The sequence below is a fragment of the Rhinolophus ferrumequinum genome, chromosome 10, assembly GCF_004115265.2.
Source record: "Rhinolophus ferrumequinum isolate MPI-CBG mRhiFer1 chromosome 10, mRhiFer1_v1.p, whole genome shotgun sequence".
Taxonomy (NCBI): Eukaryota; Metazoa; Chordata; class Mammalia; order Chiroptera; family Rhinolophidae; genus Rhinolophus; species Rhinolophus ferrumequinum.
Window position 1 is genome coordinate 5,822,406 of NC_046293.1, and position 19,645 is coordinate 5,842,050.

General features: G+C 53.0%; 1 protein-coding gene across 2 annotated transcripts in view; it reads left to right on the forward strand.

Moving 5' to 3' along the window:
- NFAM1 (NFAT activating protein with ITAM motif 1) overlaps window positions 1–19,645 on the forward strand; it is a 73,608-nt gene that overhangs the window by 49,126 nt on the left and 4,837 nt on the right. For both annotated transcript variants that reach the window (XM_033116080.1, XM_033116079.1), the window contains exons 2-4: window positions 9,448–9,777; window positions 10,980–11,092; window positions 14,252–14,347. In XM_033116080.1, the coding sequence (XP_032971971.1) occupies window positions 9,483–9,777; window positions 10,980–11,092; window positions 14,252–14,347 (504 nt within the window). In that variant the 5' untranslated portion in view covers window positions 9,448–9,482. The remainder of the gene's footprint in view (window positions 1–9,447; window positions 9,778–10,979; window positions 11,093–14,251; window positions 14,348–19,645) is intronic.

The following is a 19,645-nucleotide window of genomic DNA, read 5'->3' on the forward strand; positions in this document are numbered from 1 at the left end:
GCCTGCTGCTGATGGGGCAGGGGCAGGGAACACGGGGTGAGCACAGCCCAAGTCCAAGGGCGGAGCAGGCACTCCTTACAGAGCTGCAATAGGGCCCAAGCGCACATTTCGGAGGCCACTTGGCAGCACATCCAAATGTAAAACAGACATACCCTTTGCATCAGCAACTGCCCTTCCCGGACCTTGTCCTGAAAAGCTAGGGGCTCAGGAGACAACCTGTACATGCAGGGGTGATCCTGGATGGGTCCACACAGCACAGCTGCAGTCAGCCTCACTGCCATCAGCTAAAGGGTAGCCCTGGGCTGTCTTTTCTTCCCAGGTGTGGGGGTCTGACTGAGCTCACCTGGGGCAGGTGAGGGTGTGGACAGAGAACAAGTACCAGGGAACAAGTACCCAACCTTAAGAGGTGGGCTGCATAAGAAAAGCCAGGAAAAGGGCAAAGAAAGAAGGTATGGGCTGGGAAAGTCCTGGGGGGAGGAGGGAAGGTCAAAGAGGGAGGCTTCTGCAAGGTCGGGAAATAGCAGGAGCCACAGTTTAGCACACACCCCCAGGGGCACCCCGAGAGGTCTTCTCCCCTCCCTCCATTTCTCTCATCCCCATTCAGAGACAAGGAGCAGGGTCTTTGCTGACCTTGTGTGGCAGGAGGGGAGGAGGCTCCACGGGAGGATGGAGGGTAATGAGTGATTTTATGCCCCAAGGGTACAGGGTCTTTGGAGAGGTAGATTTTAGAGAAGCCAGGATAAAAGGGATCTGGTGAAAATGTCCACAGGAAGGAGTTAGTGTATTGACAGCCAGAAGCATTTATATTTTAGAAGGAGGCTGGCGTGGGGAGGGGGTCTGAAACCCACAGAATGAATCACTAATTTGAGGGTTTGGGGCGGCTGCGGAAGACTGGAATTCTCTAGTATTTCTCTTGTCATCTTTCTAACATGAAATATGATCACGTCAATTCCCAATTTAGAAGGCCACGGAGGCTCTCCTGGGTTTCCAGGACAACATTCAGCCCCGCAACCCTACCTCCCCTGACCGCCCCCAAACCCTTTCAACTTCACCAGGCTCTTGAGTGCTCCAACTCGGTGGCCTGTTTCAAGATTTCTAGAAGCTTCCCCCAAGAGCTTTCTTGTGCTTAACCCCCCTCTCCGTGCCTTCTCCCCCTAACCTGGCTGCTTCCTTACTCTTCCTTCAAAGTTCGCCTTGGTAAAGAGACGGGGAAGGAAGATCAAAATGTTCACAGCTGTGGTGTCAGGGTGGCAGAATGGCAGACAAGTTCCACGTTCTTCTTGATCCTTCCCTGTGGTGTCTAGAATTTCTATAGTGAGCATGTTTCACTTTAATAAGGGAGGGGGGTGACTGAAGAATTATAATTTAAAACACAAGCAAGGGCCCACTCCTCCCAGCTGGACAGGGCCCCTCCTCTGGGTTTCTGCTGTCAGTCAGCTCCCTTCCCAGTGGCAGGGCCTGGATCTGATCCCCTCCCTCTGTTTCTCTCAAACCTCCCCCGCCATACAGAGAGGAGGAGCAGCACCCTCCCTACCACCCCTTTGGCTCTAATACCACTTCCACCCCATTCTGATGCCCTTCTTTGAGGGGAAAGGAGGGTGGAAAGGGAGAAACAGAGTCCCCTGCTGCCCAAGGCCACACCGTCAAACCAGTGCCAAAGTTTTTTTTTTTTTAATGTGACATTCTTTTTTTTTTTAATTTATTGGGGTGACAATTGTTAGTAAAATTACATAGATTTCAGGTGTACAATTCTGTATTACATCATCTATAAATCCCATTGTGTGTTCACCACCCAGAGTCAGTTCTCCTTCCATCATCGTATATTTGAAAGCGCCAAAGTTTGAACAACTTGCCTTTCAAGCCCGGCCAAGAGAGAGGCTATAAAAATACCCATTAACACCCATGAAGCTTTTACATGTCTGGGGCCAAACATTTGACATTCTGCAATTGGTTTGTGTCCCCACATGGCCACTGTGCACCCAGGGTCCAGAGTCCGGAGGCATGAGAACTGCAGGCAGACTGTGCAAATGGCCCACAAGGCAAGCCGCCTCCGTATGCGTCTCTCTAATTTGGAGGTGTTGAAAGATGTGACAGCCAGTCTGATGGCAGTGTTCCGAGGCCATCGGCACTCAGAGCTCCGTAATACACACTCCCTGTTCAAAGGTTGCCTTCGAAAGCCTGCTCCACACTTCTCCCTAATCAGGCACTTGGCCACTCGCCTGCGCCTTTGATGCGGGTGTGTCCTGAAGGACCCACCGTTGTTCTGTGACGTCCTGGCATTCATGCTCAGGCAAATGGCCGGAGCGCTGGGATAAAACCAGCAGCCTCACACCTGCGTCTTCCCAGCAGCCCTCCAGATGAGCCTTTGGGAAAGAAAAAAAAAGAAAAAAAAAAGGCATGGCTCCAAAAGATGCCAGAATTAAATTGGAGGGCAAAACTCCATGCCTAAAATAAAGACCGTGGGAACTGCTTTCTTCTATAGCTGGGGAATCAAAGTGTTTTCCTTCAAAATCGACCTTAGTGGGACTGGGCAACTTTGATCAGCACGTCTGGGCTCTCACACCCTCGGCTGACGCTCAGTGCCATAGAAGAGACTGAGTTCCAGGCATACAGTGAGCTGGGCCAGGGCCGAGAGGAGCAGCCAGGAGGCCAGAGCAGCCGAGGGAGTGGGGAGGGAGGAGAGAGAGGAGGAGGGTGCCAGATTCTGGGGATGAAGGGATGTCATCGCTGCAGGGAGGGAAGGATGCTGGCTGGCCCTCTTTGGACACTAGGCTGGGCCAGTCACAGGACCAGGCTGTAGAGGGCTCACGGGGCCACTCGCTTCTGCTGGGGAGCCACAGTCTCTGGTCAGTTCTGAGTACCGTTGTCCCCAGACCCCTATGTATTGCCAGGCGGGTCTGCCTATTAGATGACCCCAATCTTGGAAAATGGCCTCTAAATTTTTAGCTCCCTTTAAAAGAGTACAGTTTTTTCATTTGAGAAGGTTTTTCTTTTGCTGGCTTTGAGATTTTAAAATTATAGCGTACAGCAGTGGCTCAGAGTGTGGGGTTAAGCAAAGAGGACCCCTGGGATTGTCCCACCAGGACTTCTATGGTCGTTCTACTGAAATGACCTAAAAGTATGGTGGAATAGCCGGCAAGGCTCCCACACTCGCCTAATCCCAGTTGAAACTGCATAACCAGGAAAGGGCTGACAATCTCTGGGACATGAAGCAAGGTCTAAAAATCCAGAGCTTGACAGACCTGAGCAAGATTTTTTTCCTCCTGCCTTTGAATTTATATAATTCCTTAATTATACATCCCTTATGCCGCTTAACCCTTTGTATTTTGTGTTAAAAGTTGTGCTCTTATCTCAAGGTTTCTTCTAGATTGGATACTGCATCTTTTTCATCTTTATACACCCTGTAGCCCTACCACTAGGCTTCATGAAATATAGTCATCTTTGTTATATATAGATATAGATACTGACATTGGTGGAGATACATATACAGATATAAAAGAGTGTGGGGTTAAGGACCCAAAGGGACCCAGCTTAAAATCCCGTCTCCACCACTGACTAGCTGTGCTGCTTAGGCAAAGCGCTTCCCTTCTCTGAGCCTCAGTTTTCTCATCTGCAAAAGGGGAGCATGCCCAGGGATGTTAACTCCTATCATTACATGACTTAGTAGCAGTGCCTGTGAATCTGCTGTGCGGGGCTGCCATGCACCCAGGAGTGGCTCAGGGAGGAGGTGAGCAAGTCCTGCAGGCCAAGAGGGTGACCCCCACGGGCCAGGGAGAGAAAAGGAACAGGAGGGCATTCTGATCAGTGGGAATAGCCGGGGCAAAGGCTCAAGAGCCTGCCAGACCTGGCATCTGTGGGGAAGTAAACTGAAGGCCAGGGCAGCTAAGCCTGTGCAGGGCCTGGAGGTATGGGCTGGATCCTCCAGGCCAGGGACTTACAATTGTTTTTGTTTTTTTAATAGTGGCACAAAGTTAAGGGACGCACGTTATAGCATGACTCTGTCTGAGCCCAGGTGTATGAATATAACTGAAAGCGGAAGGTCACAGACACTGCCTTTACTACATATGAAATGCTCCATGTTCTATTTTTCTTAACTGCTTGTCATGACCTTGTGAATTGATTTCAGACTCCTTCCTAGGTCTCCTCTAACGGGGCATTCAGACAGGATCAGCTGGATGGCTTGTGGATCCCTGGGGGCAGTGCCAGGCAGGCCCTGGCTAGGGAGGCAAAGAGGCTGGGTTGTGCAGCTGTCAAGCTCTCAGACCCACAGTGGCTACAGATTCAAAAGAAGAGCCTGGGAAGGAATCAGGGTCAGTGGGTATAGACAAAGTCTTTCCCAACACGGGCGACAGACAGAAGGAGGAAGGTGCCATGGGCACTGTGCTGCACATGCCCTGTGCTGTGGGCTTGTCACAGGGAGGACTCAGGAGTCATCTGACTTCCTTGCTTCCTTGTCTCTGGGGAAAGGCAGCCTGGCCCTGTGGCAGCCTGTGAATGAATGTTCCTGGCGCCTTTTAATCCTATGGCAGCCCTGTAAGGTTGGCATTATTGCTCTCCCTTGTTGCAGGGGAGACACCGAGATTCAGAGAAGGAAAGTCACCTGACCAAGGTGGCACAGCTTTTAGGTGGCAGAACCAGGGTCCAAACCCGGGCCTGGTGCCTCCAAAAATTGGGCTTTTCCCAGGTACCCCCACTCCCATTTCTGGCCAGGCCCCCATCATCCTAGCAGTGCCTTAGTCCTTGGAGCTGCAGAGAAGTGAGAGAGGGAGGATGTGCCATCCCTGGAAGACGCCATCTCCTGCAAGGTGGGGTTGGGCAGGGCTTAGCAGTGGTAGCCTGCTGCCCCGGTGAACCTTTTGTGCTTGCGGTTGTGTGGGGGCGTGGGGGCGGCGGGGAGGGGAGGACTGCAGATGCCTAATGAGCAACCAAGCCCTCAGGAGGCGGGGCTGGGCAGGGTGGTGGCCCCGAGGACCAGGGCCCTCCCAGCGGGCCTCTGGCTAGCCCGCCCCCATGCACGTCACCCTCCAGGGGTGCTGCCACCTCTCCGCCCTGCATCATCTACATTTACACAGGCTCACACTTCTCTCATCCAGAAAAACTCCCCCTGGACCCGACCTTCAGATTCTCCCTGCCCTCCAGCTCCCCGCTTTTCTTTCCCACCTACATTGGGCAAAGCAACCTGTCGGCAGGTGGAGGTCTGGCTGTCCGACTCCCAGCCCTCCTTGCCCACTGCCCCAACTCTGCCCTCACGGAGCCCCAGAGCTCCTCTCGGCCCTTCCAGGCCCCCGCCAGGCAAAGCTTCCTGAGCTCTTTGGATTGAATGAGTCCGTCCCTCCCACAGAAAACCCTTGAGGCTCTTTGGAGGCTTTCCCCTGTGCTTGTCCCCTTGGCTGCACCGAGAACTCAGAGCCTCCTGGAGAATTATCCCAAGAACAACTTTGCGTCACTCCTGCCATCCTTTAGCATGGGGAGATGTCCCCCAGTGCCCAGAGGGAAAGCTAGGCTGGCCTGGGCTGCTCCCACCACTCTCCTGTGGTCATTTACAGGGACAAAGGAGTCCTAGCTCTTCAAATCTCTAATCCTGACCGAGTAACAGTAAAATTCTGAACTTGATTCACCCGAAGGCGCCATCTGGGGCTGGGGACGGGCGGGCAGGACTGAGAAGCCTGCCAGTCAGGCACTGTGGACAGGTGGCCCTGCACCTGCAGGGTGGGAGTGGATTCCCTTGGGCGCTGTCATGCCACTCAGCAGCCCCCACTGGAGTGTGCCAGCTGGGCTCCTATGGCTCTCCCTGCCTCCTCAGCCCAGGAATGTGAGGTCCCCTAGTCCTTCTCCCTGGGCCATTCGCCCCTCTCAGCACCCTGAGCAGAATCTAAGAGGACCCTGAGCCGGCTCACCCTGCACCCGCCTACCTTGTCCCATGGGGACACGATCCCTTTGCCTGGCTTTGCCTGAACAGGCACAAAGTGTGATATTGCCGTCACCGGGTGCCAGATAGACACCTGTCACTGTGCCATCCCCGTGGGACTCGGGACACACTTTAAGCTCTGTGAGGGTCCCACTGAAGCCCCTGTGGGTCTGGGGTGACAAGCAGGCACCACAGGGCAGGCTGAGTGCCCTGCTGCTCTCTTCAAGCCCCCTCCTCACTTACGCTCTTTGCCATGCAGCCACTCGTTGGCCTCTGGCTGTGAAAATGTGACTTCTGCCAGGAGCCTGACAAACCCCTCTCTGATGTCAACTGAGTTTGGTGTCACCACGAACAACCCCAGCCCTATGCCAGGTCACACTTGGCTGGGTCTCTGAGTCCACTGCCCAGCCCAGATGCTGGCTTTTCTACCTCAGCCCAGACAGCCTGGGTTCAAATCCCAACTCTACCACTTCGGAGATCCATGGCTTTGGGCCTCTAAGACCCTCTGGGGGTTGTTTGTTTGTTTGTTTGTTTGTTTGTTGGTCTGCAAAATGGGGTTATAATAGTTACCCCATAGGATTATTGTGGTGTTTGGTGGACATGGGCCTGTGTGGTGCTCACTAGAGTATGTTGTCTATATATTTTCTTTCCCCTCTGTCCTTGGGCCATTTTTAACCCACTGGATGACTGTTCTTGCTTTCAATTCACTGATGACCTCCAGACCCCAGGATGCCAGCGTGGCCCTCCCCAGCCAGAATTAGTGGTTCCTTCCCCACCAGCCCTCCTACCCCAGGTTCCCTCTGTTCCCTGTTCAACTGGGGATGTTGTCAGGGCAGGGAGGCCCCCCTGCCTCGGACAGGGCCTGTGACCTAACTGCTACCCCTTAAATGTTTGTTGGAGGTGCACACATGGCAGCCGAAAAGAATTTGTGGACTTGGAAATGAGTATGAACCTATCTATAGCACCGAGCCGTAACTGGGGGACACTCGGTGGCCCACTGGAGCAGCCCGCACCCCAGAAGGGGCCTCTTGGAGGCACAGGTCCAGGAGGAGCGTGGGAGGGGGCTGCTGTGGTCCAGGCTCCGGGGTGCTGACACCTCAATAGAAAGAAGGGAAGGTGAAGGCAATTAGTAATCGCCAGGCCGCCATGGCAACTGCACGCCTCCCTCCCTCCCCTGTTTCGCCTGCTGTCCCCAGATTGGCTGCTGGAATTGACCGACAGAAACTGCCTCACCTTTTTGGAGACAGCACTTTCATCCGAGGTCTGAGGTTCTCCTCTCTGTGGCAGACCTGAGCCAGGGGTCGTACATTTTCATGACCCCAACCCTCTGACCTTAAAATAACGAATCCCAGAAGAATCCAGGACAATGGTCGTCTATTTTTATGGAGTCCCCCAGAATTGTAAAGATCAGTTTCATCGCAGCAGCAGAGTCCACCATTTTCTAGAAGGACACCTCAAGTGCAGAGTAACTTTTAAGACAATTGGATGAATGACTTCCCGCCGCCGCCGGGACAAACCGGAAGGTGGCCTTGTAGGGCTGACACCACTCGGGCCTCTTAGATACACGGAGTGGAGAAGCAGCAGGCCCTGCGGGAGGTGGAGACGCCTCCATGAAGGCCATTTCCTGGTGATTTTGGTCACGTCCCAACCTCCCGATTCCCATGAGGAAACACTAGCCTGGTGCCCTCGCCCTGCCTGCCTCCCAGGGTCTCTGCGAGAACCAAACAGGAGGACACGGAGAAAAGCCAGCAATGGTTCCTGAGCCGAGTCTGGGGGAGTAAGTAGGAGCAGGCCAGGTGAGGACGTGGGGGTCGCAGGCAAAGGGGACAGCAGGGGTAGATCAGAGCGGGGTGAGGGCTGTGTGTGCGGGAAGGACGGACGGCAGCGTGGGGTTGCTGCGCAGGGCGAGTAATGTTCATCTCTCCCATCTTGCCTTTTGTCCTCCCTGGCCCATCTGGGACCCAGGGGACATGCCTCTGCACCCCCACCCCCATCCCCCCACCACTGCCACCCCTCAGACAAACTGCAGCCCCGAGTCAATGCTCCTTGTTTTATGATCAAACTAATATACGGTTAGAGTTAAACCACAACAGTCACCCTGCACGAGAGCCCAGGGATGTGAAGTGCACAGTGACATCTGCACCCACCAGAGAGGAACCCCACGCCAGCTCAGTGGGTTCCCCACGCCTGAGAATCAACATAGATAAAGCTGACGCACTGTGACACCCAGACATGCTTGTCGAGTCCCTGGAACTGTCAGTGACTTCAGATCTCTGGGGCAGGGGATGTCTCTTTAGTTGCTCAATAAGTCTGGTAGCTCGAAATAGCGTGGCTGGAGCTTGGAGGGGCTAACTGGTGTCAAGGGCCGTCTCCATCCTTGTCCCCAGTCTTCCAGAGGGCCTGGCCTCCCTCCCCTTGGGATCCTGCTCAGGGCTGAGCTGAAGAGACCTGAGCAGAGACCAGCCTGGCCTCACGCCAGCCCCACACGACAGGCAGGAGGCCCACGCCTCACTTTCCCCAACAAAATAAATCTCGCCGCTGCCTCTGAGCATCTCCAACACGTGATCTTCTCCCGATTAACAACCTGGCCAGCATGTTCTTGGCTGCTCATCGCCGACCTCAATTTAGAACTGTCTGTTGTTTGGCTGCTGGAGAAGGAAAGTGCTGAGGGGACAAGGCATAGGGCTGTGGAGGGGGCTTGTGCAGCTGAGGTCTGAGGGTGGGGACGTGGCCGCTGCAGACCTGACCCAGACCTAACCATCATCACCGGAGCCTGCAGAGGGCGGGAGTCCCAGCCAGGCAGGCTGATGCTGAGGGGCTTTCAAACTGTTTTCCTAGGTGGGTGGAGCAGGGGAGGAGGCAGCTCCCAGGGAATTGCCTTTGCAACAGATATTGAACCTCATGGTCACGACCAAGCGGCAGCAGGAGGAACACCTCTGCATCGCCGGGAAACTGCTCTCAGGGCATTGCTTGTTATGTTTTCTAAAAACTTGACAAATTCTTCTCTGAGCTCAGGTTCAGGGAAAACTTTGTCTGTCCTGATGCCTCCTCCAGGCTGGGGAGAGCGATACGCAGACCTGCCTCCCTCCCTCCTTCTGTCTACTGCCAGGAAGTGCTTCTTCCTGCCAGGAACGGTTTCTTTATTTTGTTTCCTGCTTCCTTCCTCTTCTCATTTCACCAGCTTTGGGTGTTCTCAGACCTCAGAATCAAACGCAGCTTCTTGGGCTGTGGGGAGGAGAGTGGAAGCATGCTTGGTGGAAGCATGGGGCCTGGAGTTGTTCCACCCCGGGTGGGTTTGCAGCTCCACTCCACACCTGCTGAGAGATTGAAAGCCAGCAGCTTGACCTCCCTGAACATCAGACTCTTCCCCTCTGTACACGGAGCTCTTACACACTTTGCTTGGGTGTGTTGGGACATGGGGTAAAGTACCGGGTGAGTGCATGAGAAGTGTGAGCACGAGCCACAGTCCTCGCGGGGAGGCTGGTGGGATGGAAGCAGCTTGAAGAGTGAGCTGCTGTCTCCTTTTCCTTCCCCTGCAGGAGGGCAGTCGGTGATCCAACTTGGCTCCCCCATAATGGTCTCTCTGGCCAACAAGACCATTTCCTTCAGCTGCAATATCACCTACCCATGCACCCCAGAATTCCAAACCTTTACATTCAGCTTCTTTCACGTGGACCTCCAGGACCAGCAGAGCTCTGAGAAACAGATTCCCTGCCAACCCAGGGTGGGCACAGAGAACCAGACCTGCACCACTAAGTGCTCGGTCACCCCCAAGCTGCCCAGCTCCTCAGCCACTGGCACTTACTACTGCTCCGTCCGCTGGCCGAACTCCGAAAGGAAAGGCAGCGGTACCTTCATCCTGGTCAGAGGTGAGGCCTCTTCTGCAGCCCTTCCCAGGGCAAAGGCCCAGAGGTTTCATGCAGCAGAGTTTGGGGCATAGAATCTGAAGTGGGGAATGTTGACCCCATCTTTCAGCTTTGGCAAAACAGACCAGAGTGTCCTCGGGGAGCCCTTGGCCACACAGGTGCTGAGCCACCCACCTTTGTGTGCAAAGGACAGAGGCCTGGGGTGTGGATCTGCCTGTGGCCACCTGAGAGATCCCAGGTGACCTGAGAGAGGTCACTTGGCCCCTTGGTCCCAGTGACCCTTCGGCACAGGCGGGGTTTGGGTGAGTGCAGTGTGCACGCGTGAGTTTGTGGCAGCCTGTGAGCGAGCACTCAGCTTACGGACATCTTTCTGGAGATGGATTCCTACTTTTCATCACCTTCTCAAAGGAGTGATAATACCAAAAATTACGAAGAGCCCGTCACGGAAGCCATGATTCTTTGACCTGCCTCGGTGACTCCCACTGGTGGGGGCTGGGGCTTCAGAACCCCACGGACCTGCGTGTGGGCCCCAGTCCTGCTGCTTGCCGGGATGTGACCTTGGGCCTGGTCTTCATGGCAATACCCTGCCTGTCAAAGGCTTGTATGGGGATGAATGAGATTTTGTGTTTAAGGGCTGGAGCCTCGTAATAGGAAGCACTTGATAAATAACAGATACTGGTGTTCCTGGCACGTGGTCGGCACTGTGAAATGTTTTGCCAGGGAGATGGATGGAGGGATGGATGGAGGGAGGGAGGAAAGGATGGATGGCTCCAGGGAAGGGGCTGGGCTTTGCCTTTCACCTCCCCCTGGTACAGACCAGCCACCTGCCAGCCCAGAAAAAACCCATCCCCTCAGCCTCACCACGCCCGTCCATACGCTCGCTCTTTCACATGTGGAGCAGAGGAGGCCCCAAGAGGTGAAACGACTCGTCCAGGGTCCCACAAGCAGCGCTCAGTGGAGCCAGCTCATTGAGGCAGGGGTACCTAAGAAACAAAAGATGTGGTCCTTGCCTTAACAAGAATCAGGGAACAAACACAGTTTAGGCCAAAGGGAGTGTGGGAGTGAGGACCTCGGGAGGAGGGCCTGGGTGCCCTTGCAGGGCAGTGGTGTAAGGGGGTCCTGGGTAAAGGAGACGTAGGGGTTGGGGGCCTGGGGTTGGTGGGGTGGGGTGTACTAACCCCTCTGCTTCCCTGCCCTCCTCCTAGACACAGGCTACCGGGAGCCCCCACGGTCCCCCAAGAAGCTCCTGTTCCTTTGCTTCATCGGCCTCCTGAGTGTCCTGAGCATCCTGGCTACAGCTCTGGTGCTCTGGAAGAAGGTAGGGATCCACGCACATGGCAGCACTGCTCCTGAGGGCCAAGGGGGGGCCTGCCTGCCCGGTGGGCCCTGGTGAGGGGTCCCATAATAGGTGTTCCCCGTGGTCCCTTATACCAGGCCCCTCCCTCATCCTCCTTGTGGCTGCACCTGAGCTGCCAACTCATCACCGCCAAGTCCCTTTGGATCTCATTGTACAAAACCCAGGCTCCAGCTTTTTCTGTTCAGGGTCCAGCCCCTTCTTCCCTGGCCTTTCTCCCCGTTCCCTGGCCCAGGGCTCCATGAAGTCCTCACCTGGAATATGGGTCTCCCTGCTTGCACACTCCCCTCCCCTCACCCTCGCTTAGGTTCTATCACTGTCCCCGCTCACCAGAGTGTAAACCCTAGAGGGCAGGGATTTGGCGTCCCCCCGTGCCTGGGGGAGTCTGGCGCATCATAAGTGCTTGTGGAAAGGATGACTTGTAAGTGCGCGCTGACACCTGAAAGATGGGTCACAGGTGGCCAGGCCACAAGCTGAGCCGGCTGACAGCATCGCTCCCATTTTACGGAGAGGGAAACTGAGGCTCTGCAGGTTTCCTGAGAAGCTGATGGCCACACTGCTTGGTGTATTCATTTTAAAATCACAATTGGAAGAAAATTGGAAGAAAAGGCCAGGGACAGGGCACCCATGGGGCAAGGATGGCTCCAAGGGGTGGAGCATTCCCACACCTGTAACAGAATGTACCCCCTGATTCTTCAAGGGAGGCTCCTTCTGCACTCCCAGGACCCGGGCCACAGCCCAGGCCTCCTTATCAGGCCCTGGAAGGCCTGTCACTCCTGGGGCTCTCTTGCCTCTTCCCCTTATCACCCCTCGCAACTCTCAATCCACCCACATCTGTGGCAGCGGAGGGAGCCTTATACGATGCAGGTCTTACCAAATCTGACCTCTTCCCTGCCCTCTGAGTAAAGAGACAGTGACATCCTGCCTTTTGTGGCCCTGCCCTCGCCAGCCTCCCAGCTCACCTCCTTTCATCTTTTATTTCCATCCGACCACTTTCTATCTGACAGCTCATCCTTCTGCGTGTCCCTGACATGTCCTGATATTCCTGCCCCTGTGCTATACCATGTGCTGTTCCTGCGGCCTGGGATACTTTAAAAGACCCCTCTCCCATTTCAGGAGATAGCGCAAGCCCTGAGAAGTCTGCCCCAGCCCCTGGCAGATTTGGGGGTCCTTCCCATGACCCGCACCTTCCCCGCGGCCCCATCAGTCTCAGCAGGAGTGCCGAGAGGCCAGTCCTGGGTCTTGCTCACCACGGGGTCCAGGAGAGCCTCTAAGTGACAGGCCCCTCAAAGCAGGTGGTCAGGGGAACGGCACTAGATTTGAGAACAGGGCATCTGGGTTCAATCAGTGGCAGAGTCATTGACAAGGCAGACAGGTCTCAGTTGCCCCCTCTGTTAAACGGGAAATTCACGCCCACCTCCTCAGGTTTTATGAGAATTAATGAAGATAAGAACAAGTCCCACAGTTCTTTGTAAACAGTAAAGCATGACATGGATGCCAGCACCTATCTTACTGCCTATGAGACATACACATTCAGGCAAAACAGGAGCGAAAAAAACTCCATGTACTGTCGGGTCAGCATCTCGGTGAATCAGCCAGACCTGGGCTCAAATCCTACCTCCGCCACTTCCTGGCTCCGTGGCCTCAAGCAAATCACCTGCCCTCCCTGAGCCTTCACGTCCACATGCGTGGAACAGAGACGATAGGAAGACTTGTCTTGCAGGTTTGTTGAGGGGTCCATGAAGTAAGGCAGGTAATGTGTTTAGAGCCCCGTCTGGCGCCCAGTGAGGCTCCATCGTCCTGAGCCGTTATTGTGCTGTGACAGTATGGCGCTGGCTTCTGCAGGAGAGTGAAGTAGCTCTCGAGAGCTAATCCTGAGTAAATGGGCTGGGGATTGGCTGGCGGCCAGGGTTTTTAATTAGCTCCTGCCCGGAGATGAGGCTGTTGTTGCTCCACTGTTGGCAGTGTGGTGCCTGTGAGGAGGGGGATGATGGGGCGGCCTCCCTCGGCCTCAGACCGAGCTGAGTGCGCCCGCTCCTACTGTCTCCGGAGCCCTTTGCCTTCCCCCGCCCGCCACCCCTGCCTCCTCCACCACCAGTAGTGCACACAGCAGGCAGCAGCAGCTTTCTGAAACTGCTGCGCTGTGATCCTGGCCCCTCCCACTTAAAGCCCTCTGATGTTTTCCACTGTCCACTCTCTTCACTGCCCCTGCACGGCCGTCCTGACCCGGGCAGGTTCACCTCTCTCTGGCCACACTCTTTAAGTTCCTCGGGACCTTCAGGCCATGGCACCTGCCGTTCCGTTCCCTCTGCCTCTCCCTCTCTTTCCAAACGAACTTCTCAGCCTTCAGGTCTTACACATCCCTTCCTGCCTGGTATGGCGTTTGTTCCCTCCCTATATGCCAGAGCTCTGTCTCTGGGGGTCAGCGCATGTAGTACCACTCTTTGGGAAAACTGCTAGTCCCTTGTCGGTCTCCCCACAGTGTGTTAAGCTCCCCCGGGGTGGGGGGGTGGGGGGGGTGGGCAGGGAGAGTGTCCATCTCTTCACGCTGGCTGGCTAACAAGAGGTGCCTGACAAATGTGTATAGGTTGGCTGAGGGCCACCTAAATGCCTCCTGAGTGCCAAGCACTTACCCCCTGGTCACCTCCCTGAATCCTTGCAACAATTTTGCTGAGGAGGGTTATTGCCGAAGAAATTGAGGTCCAGAGAGAAAAGCAGCTTGCACAAGGCCACAGAGCCAATGAGGGGCATAGTGGGACTGGACACCGGTCCAGCTGGCATCAGGACCACCCACAACGGTGTGACGGGGACCCTGTCACACTGGCACAGTGCCCTGCAGCTCCTGCCTTCCCTGAGACAGGCCTTGTGTCCGTGGGCGGTGCCTTATGGGGTCTTTATCATTTCTGGTGGCTCTGGGCAGATGAGTAGATTGACGCAGGTCGTGGCACAATTTGGCACGATTCCCTGGAGAGGGCAGGTGAAAGATGCTGAGTGATCAATTTCTGTGTGGCCTCATGACAGTCTGCCATGCTTTCCCGTGGTGGGTCTGTGCAAGGAGGGAGACAGGGGAGGCAGTCACTTGTCCCCAGCCCCGACAGTCTTCTCTGACTCCCTTCCCTGTAGAAACAGATGCAGACTCCATGGAAGCAGCCAGCCCGGAAGTGCCCAGCCCTGAGCACGGCCAGCCCAGAGCAGCCTCCGGCCGAGTCGTTCTACACGGTGAGTCCCTGGCCCTGGGCTCCCCTGCCTCTCCCAAGCTTGACTCAAGGTCTGGTCTCCTGGCTCAGTCATGCCCCAGCTGTGTGACCTCCCGAGCCTCAAGTTCCTCATCTATAAACTGGGGACGACAAGTCTCGCCTGGTGGGCTTTCTGGGAAGGCAAGCTGAGATTACGTGTGTGGTCCTGAACCCTGGTAGGCATGTTGATGTGAGGTGCCCTGGGTCCCCTTCTTGGCCCGTCCCCCCACTTCTGGAGCAGGGGTAGTAGGGCACAAGTAGCAGGGGAATGAAGAAAGTCCCTTCATCCAACCAGAGGACGCTGTTGTTGACTGGCTCACCAACTCCTTCCTGTTTTTAATTGCACAAATAACATCACAGCAGCAACAACAAGAATCACATAAAGAAGAAAAGGTCAGGCACTGTCCCACGCCCTGAACACGTAAACAGTTTTCAATTCTTCACACTCCCCCTTCCCCCCACACAGACATTGTTTTATATCCTTACGGCCAAGTGGAGACGTGGGCTGGGACGCAGTTAGTTCTGTTGTGCCCTAGCATTTTCCATCACTACAGTGGTCTTCATAATTATCTGGGGGAGAGACTCAGCCACATGCCCTACTGGGTGTGCCCACCCCACCCTAGCCTGCCCACCTGGTCAGTACACAGCTATTCTGTCCAGTGGCTGGGCCCGTGACAAACATTCTTTTTTAGTTATGCCTATTTTAGTTCAAGTAATATATGTTCACTGTAGACAAAGTGAAGAATAAATGCCACCCAGTGTCAGCTGGGGTCTCAAGCCGTGAATTCTAGAGCTGCCAGGTTGGGATCTTGGCCCCACACCTGGGAGGTGCAAAGCTCTGCGTGGTCCTGCAGGTTCCCCAGGGGTGTGTTCTGGGGCTGCCTCCAGCACTAGGATTTTGCCTGTATGTGCTGTCACTGTACTTATTCCCACCACCTGACTCACACATGAAACTCGGGGCCTTCCACATTGTCATCAAAACCCCATACTGAGGGCGTGCAGAATATGACCCTGTTTACTATGGACGGGGACAAGGCAAAGGGATTGTCCCTCCCGGGGCAGTGTCGACAACTGCAAGTGGCACACAACGCAGCCAGCTCTCCCAGGGCCTTCAGCCCCTCCACCCAGGGAATTTCCACCAGCCACAGCTTCCCACTTGGCCCCAGACTTCCCCATATTCTCTTCTCTCCCGGCAACTCATTGTGGTATTTTCTCTGTGAGGACTTCTGGTGTCAACTGTTAAATAAAACCATTTCTCTCTCCCTACACACACACACACACACACACACACACACACACACACACACACACACACACACACACACACTAGGTCTCTCTCTCTATATATATATATCAAAAAGGAGAAAATAAGGGGTGACCAGTTAGCTCGGTTGGTTAGAGTGTGGTGCTAACACTAAGGTTGCTGGTTTGATCCCCGCATGGGCCACTGGGAGTTGCGCCCTCCTTAAAAAAAAAAAGAGAGAAAATAACTATCACCCAATTCTATCTTCTTCTGGGATAAATACTAGTAACGTTGACTTCTATACCTTCTACCCTTTTTAAATAAATACCTATAAAGAGACCCATACATGCATTCACACATACTTTTTCCTATTGGGATAGTACAGATGTCTTTTTTCATGTTATCATATTTCATGAACATCTTCCCACCTGAATTAATATCCTTCCACAAGATTATTTTTGATGGAAGAGATTCACTTTTGCATGGAACATCTTTCTTGGCTGGGTGGAGACTCCTTGGAGGCTCAGGCAGACTTCTCTGAGGTGTGGGGAAGAGGCCCAACTGCCCCCCAGGGTTGCAGGGTGTCTTGGAGAGGTTTGAGGACCAGAAAGGAGATGTGGAAGGAGGCCACAGACTTCGCTAGCCTGTGAGACAAGTCCCTACCAGCTGGGGTTGGACCTGGGTGGATAGAATGACATTCACAACACAATGACGATAGCAGGAGCTATTTGTTGAGTACCTACCATGTGCCACACGCTGTGATAAGGCTTTCACCCATTACCTCAACAATCTTCATAATGGGCTCTAAGGTGCAGGCATTGTACCCATTTCAATTTTATTTTCTAATTGTCTATTGCTGGTATGTAGAAATATGATTGATTTTTGCACATTGACTTTATATTGCCAAATTCACACATTAATTCTAATGCTTTTTCTGTAAATTCCTTTGGATTGTCTATGAATCCACTCATGTCATCTATGAATAAAGGAAGTTTCATTTCTTCCTTTCTTATCCTCAGAATGTCTTTCTTCCTTCCTTCCTTTCTTCCTTCCTGCCTTCCTGCCTTCCTGCCTCCCTCCCTCCCTCCCTCCCTTAGCTCGCTCTTTCTTTCCTTCTTTCTTTCTTTCTTTCTTTCTTTCTTTCTTTCTTTCTTTCTTTCTTTCTTTCTTTCTTTCTTTCTTTCTTTCTTTCCTTCCTTCATTCCTTCCATCCTTCCTTCCTTCCTTCCTTCCTTCCTTCTTCCTTCCTTCCTTCCTTCCTCTTTTTCCTGCTTTAATGTGCTGCCTAAGACCTCCAGTATGACGGTGAATAGGAATGGTGACAGCAGGCATCCCTGTCTTGTTCCCAATCTCTGGGGAAGGATTTTTATATATTCTTTCTTTTACTCTCTTTGGATAGATACTTACAGCATTGATTTTCAATCTTTCTTTCTTTTTTAATTTATGCACCTAAAGCTACTGAAAGTTCCCTTTATTTGTGGCTTTAGCTGCATCCCACAAGTTTTGATATGTTGTATTTTCATTAGGTTTCAGTTTAAACTTTGCATTGAGATTTCCTCCTTGCTTGTGGGTTATTTAAAACTGCTTTTGCTTCATTTTCAAATGTTTAATTATTTTCTAGTTATGATTCTGTTTTTTATTTCTCACCAATTCTACTGTGATCAGAGAATATATTCTGTATGATTTTATCCTTTGAAGTTCTTTTGATACTTGCTTTATGACTCAGCATATATTCTGTGTGCAATTGAAAAGAACTTGCATTTGCTGCATGAGTGTTCTATATGTGTCAATTAGGTCAAGTTTATTGATCATGTTGTTAAAATATTCCGTATCCTTATTTATTATTTATTTTTTGTCTAACAGATGTTAAGAGAAGTGAGTTTTAAAATCTGCCCATATGCTTATATTGTATATTTCTCCATTTGTCAGTTTTTCTTTTTATTAATGTAGAAAAATGTTCATGAGAATTATGAAATGAAAAAAAAAAAAAAAGAAATGCTATTAGTACTCCATTTGGTTTTGAAAGAAATTGACCAAATTAGGAGCATGGATTTGGAGTGGGTCAGCCAGACTGGGGGTTCAAGACCTAGTTCTTCTGCTCATGGGTTCTGCTACTTAAACTTTCTGAGTCTGGTTCCATAATCCGCAAAATAGGGCTAATGATACAATACTACATTTATAACTTGCAGACATGGTATGATTTCTTCCATCGTAAATTCTATCTTGAGCCCCACATTCCCTCCAGTGACTCTGCTTTTCTTCCATAAATCTTTATAACAAAACTCTTGTCTTCAGTTTCTCTCTCTCCTTTCCGACCCACTCAGTCAGGCTTTCTGCTCACCTCTTCACCAAAATTTTCCTTCTCAAGGTCACCATTGACTTTCACATAGTTAAATCCAATGGTGAGCTCCAGGTCCTCCCCTTCCTTGATGAATAAACAGCATCTGACACCACTGAGCTCTCCCTCCTCCTCGACGCACTTTCTTCTCTTGCTTCTGGATCATTCCACTCTCTCCTGATGTCCCCTGACTCACGTCCACACCTCCTCAGCCTCCTTCATTCGTACACTCCTCTTCATACACTCTGGCGGCTCCCAAATGTATGTCTCCAGCCCCAGGACATCTTCTATGAACATCAGAGGTCAACTTCATTTGGACGTTTGTCGGCTTCTCGCTCAGGCCAAAAACAATTCTTCACCACTGAAGTGCCTCTCTCAGTCCTCATCGAACTGAATGATTGCTCCCTCCTTTTCTGTTGCCTCAGGTTACATTTTGAAGTCATTCTTTCCTTCTTTCTATCACTGCTCATGGTTGATCTAGCAGCACATCTTGTTTCAAAACACATATGGAATCTAACCCTTCTCACCCCTCCAGTGCTAATGCAGGTGGGAGCCACCACCGTTTCTCTCCTGGAGTCCTGCAGTTGGTTTTGAATCAGCGGGCCCATTGTTGTCCTTGCCCGAGTCTGTTCTCCGCCTGACAGCAGCAGAGTGATCTTGTCCAACTGCAGACAGATCACGTCCCCTCTGCTCAGAGCCCCTAGTGAGTCTGGGTCCTCGGAGAAGCAAACACCAAGCTGGGGTTCGACGTGCCATAGTTTCATTAGGGAAACCAGTGGTGAGAGAAAATGGGGAAGATGGGCAAAGCCATCAGACAGATGCAGGTCTGGTCCTGAGTTAAGGAAAGGGGGAAGGGGGCAGAGAGGAAGGACCCACCACCACACAGTCTCCAGAAGGTTCAGCAAGGCCATCGGGAAATGTTGGGGGGGCAAATCACAGGAGTCTCCTGTTTCCCAGGGTGAGAGGCTGTGATGTCACCGCTGCCGGGCTCAGCTGTTGGCTGGGATTAGCCCACAGGGTGTGTGGCCTCCGTGCATTCATAACGATGGGTCAGAGCCCAGCGGCTGGGGACCTTGGTCAGTGCTGATCCCTGTAGCTGGGGGCCTGCAGAGCACATTGTCTTGACCGCGGTAGTCCTTCAAAGTTCTTGTGTCACTCAGAGTCAACGCCAGAGCCATAGTGGCCTCTAAGAGCTCTGTCCACGTGGCCTCCCCCTGTCTCTTCCCCTCACTTTCTTGCTCCCATCACACTGGCCGCCTTGCTGCTCCCCAAACACACCAGGCATGCCCCCACCGTGGGGGCTTGGTGTTGGCTGTGCCCTCTGCTCCAGAGGGTCCTTTCTGTGGCTGTCCTTCCACTCCCTCATCCCCAGCTCTCTGCTCAGATGGCATCTTTGCAGCGGGGCCTTTCCTGACATCCCTTGTAAAATTGCAACCTCCCTTCCCCTCCGTAGCCCAGCCTCTCTATCTTGCCTCTCCGTGTCTCTCTGTGACTCTTCTGGCTTTTACTTTCCTTACTGTGGTCTATCTCACACCCCTCCCCTAGGCACCAGCCCAACGCCTGGCACACAGTAGGCACTCAGCAATCTGCCATATGCATGAGTGGAGAACTGTTCTTACCTTCCAGGTGCCTGGGATTCTGTGGGGCTCAGTGCTGGGCACAGAGTGGTAACCCCTGTGGCATCAGCACTGTGGTGTCAC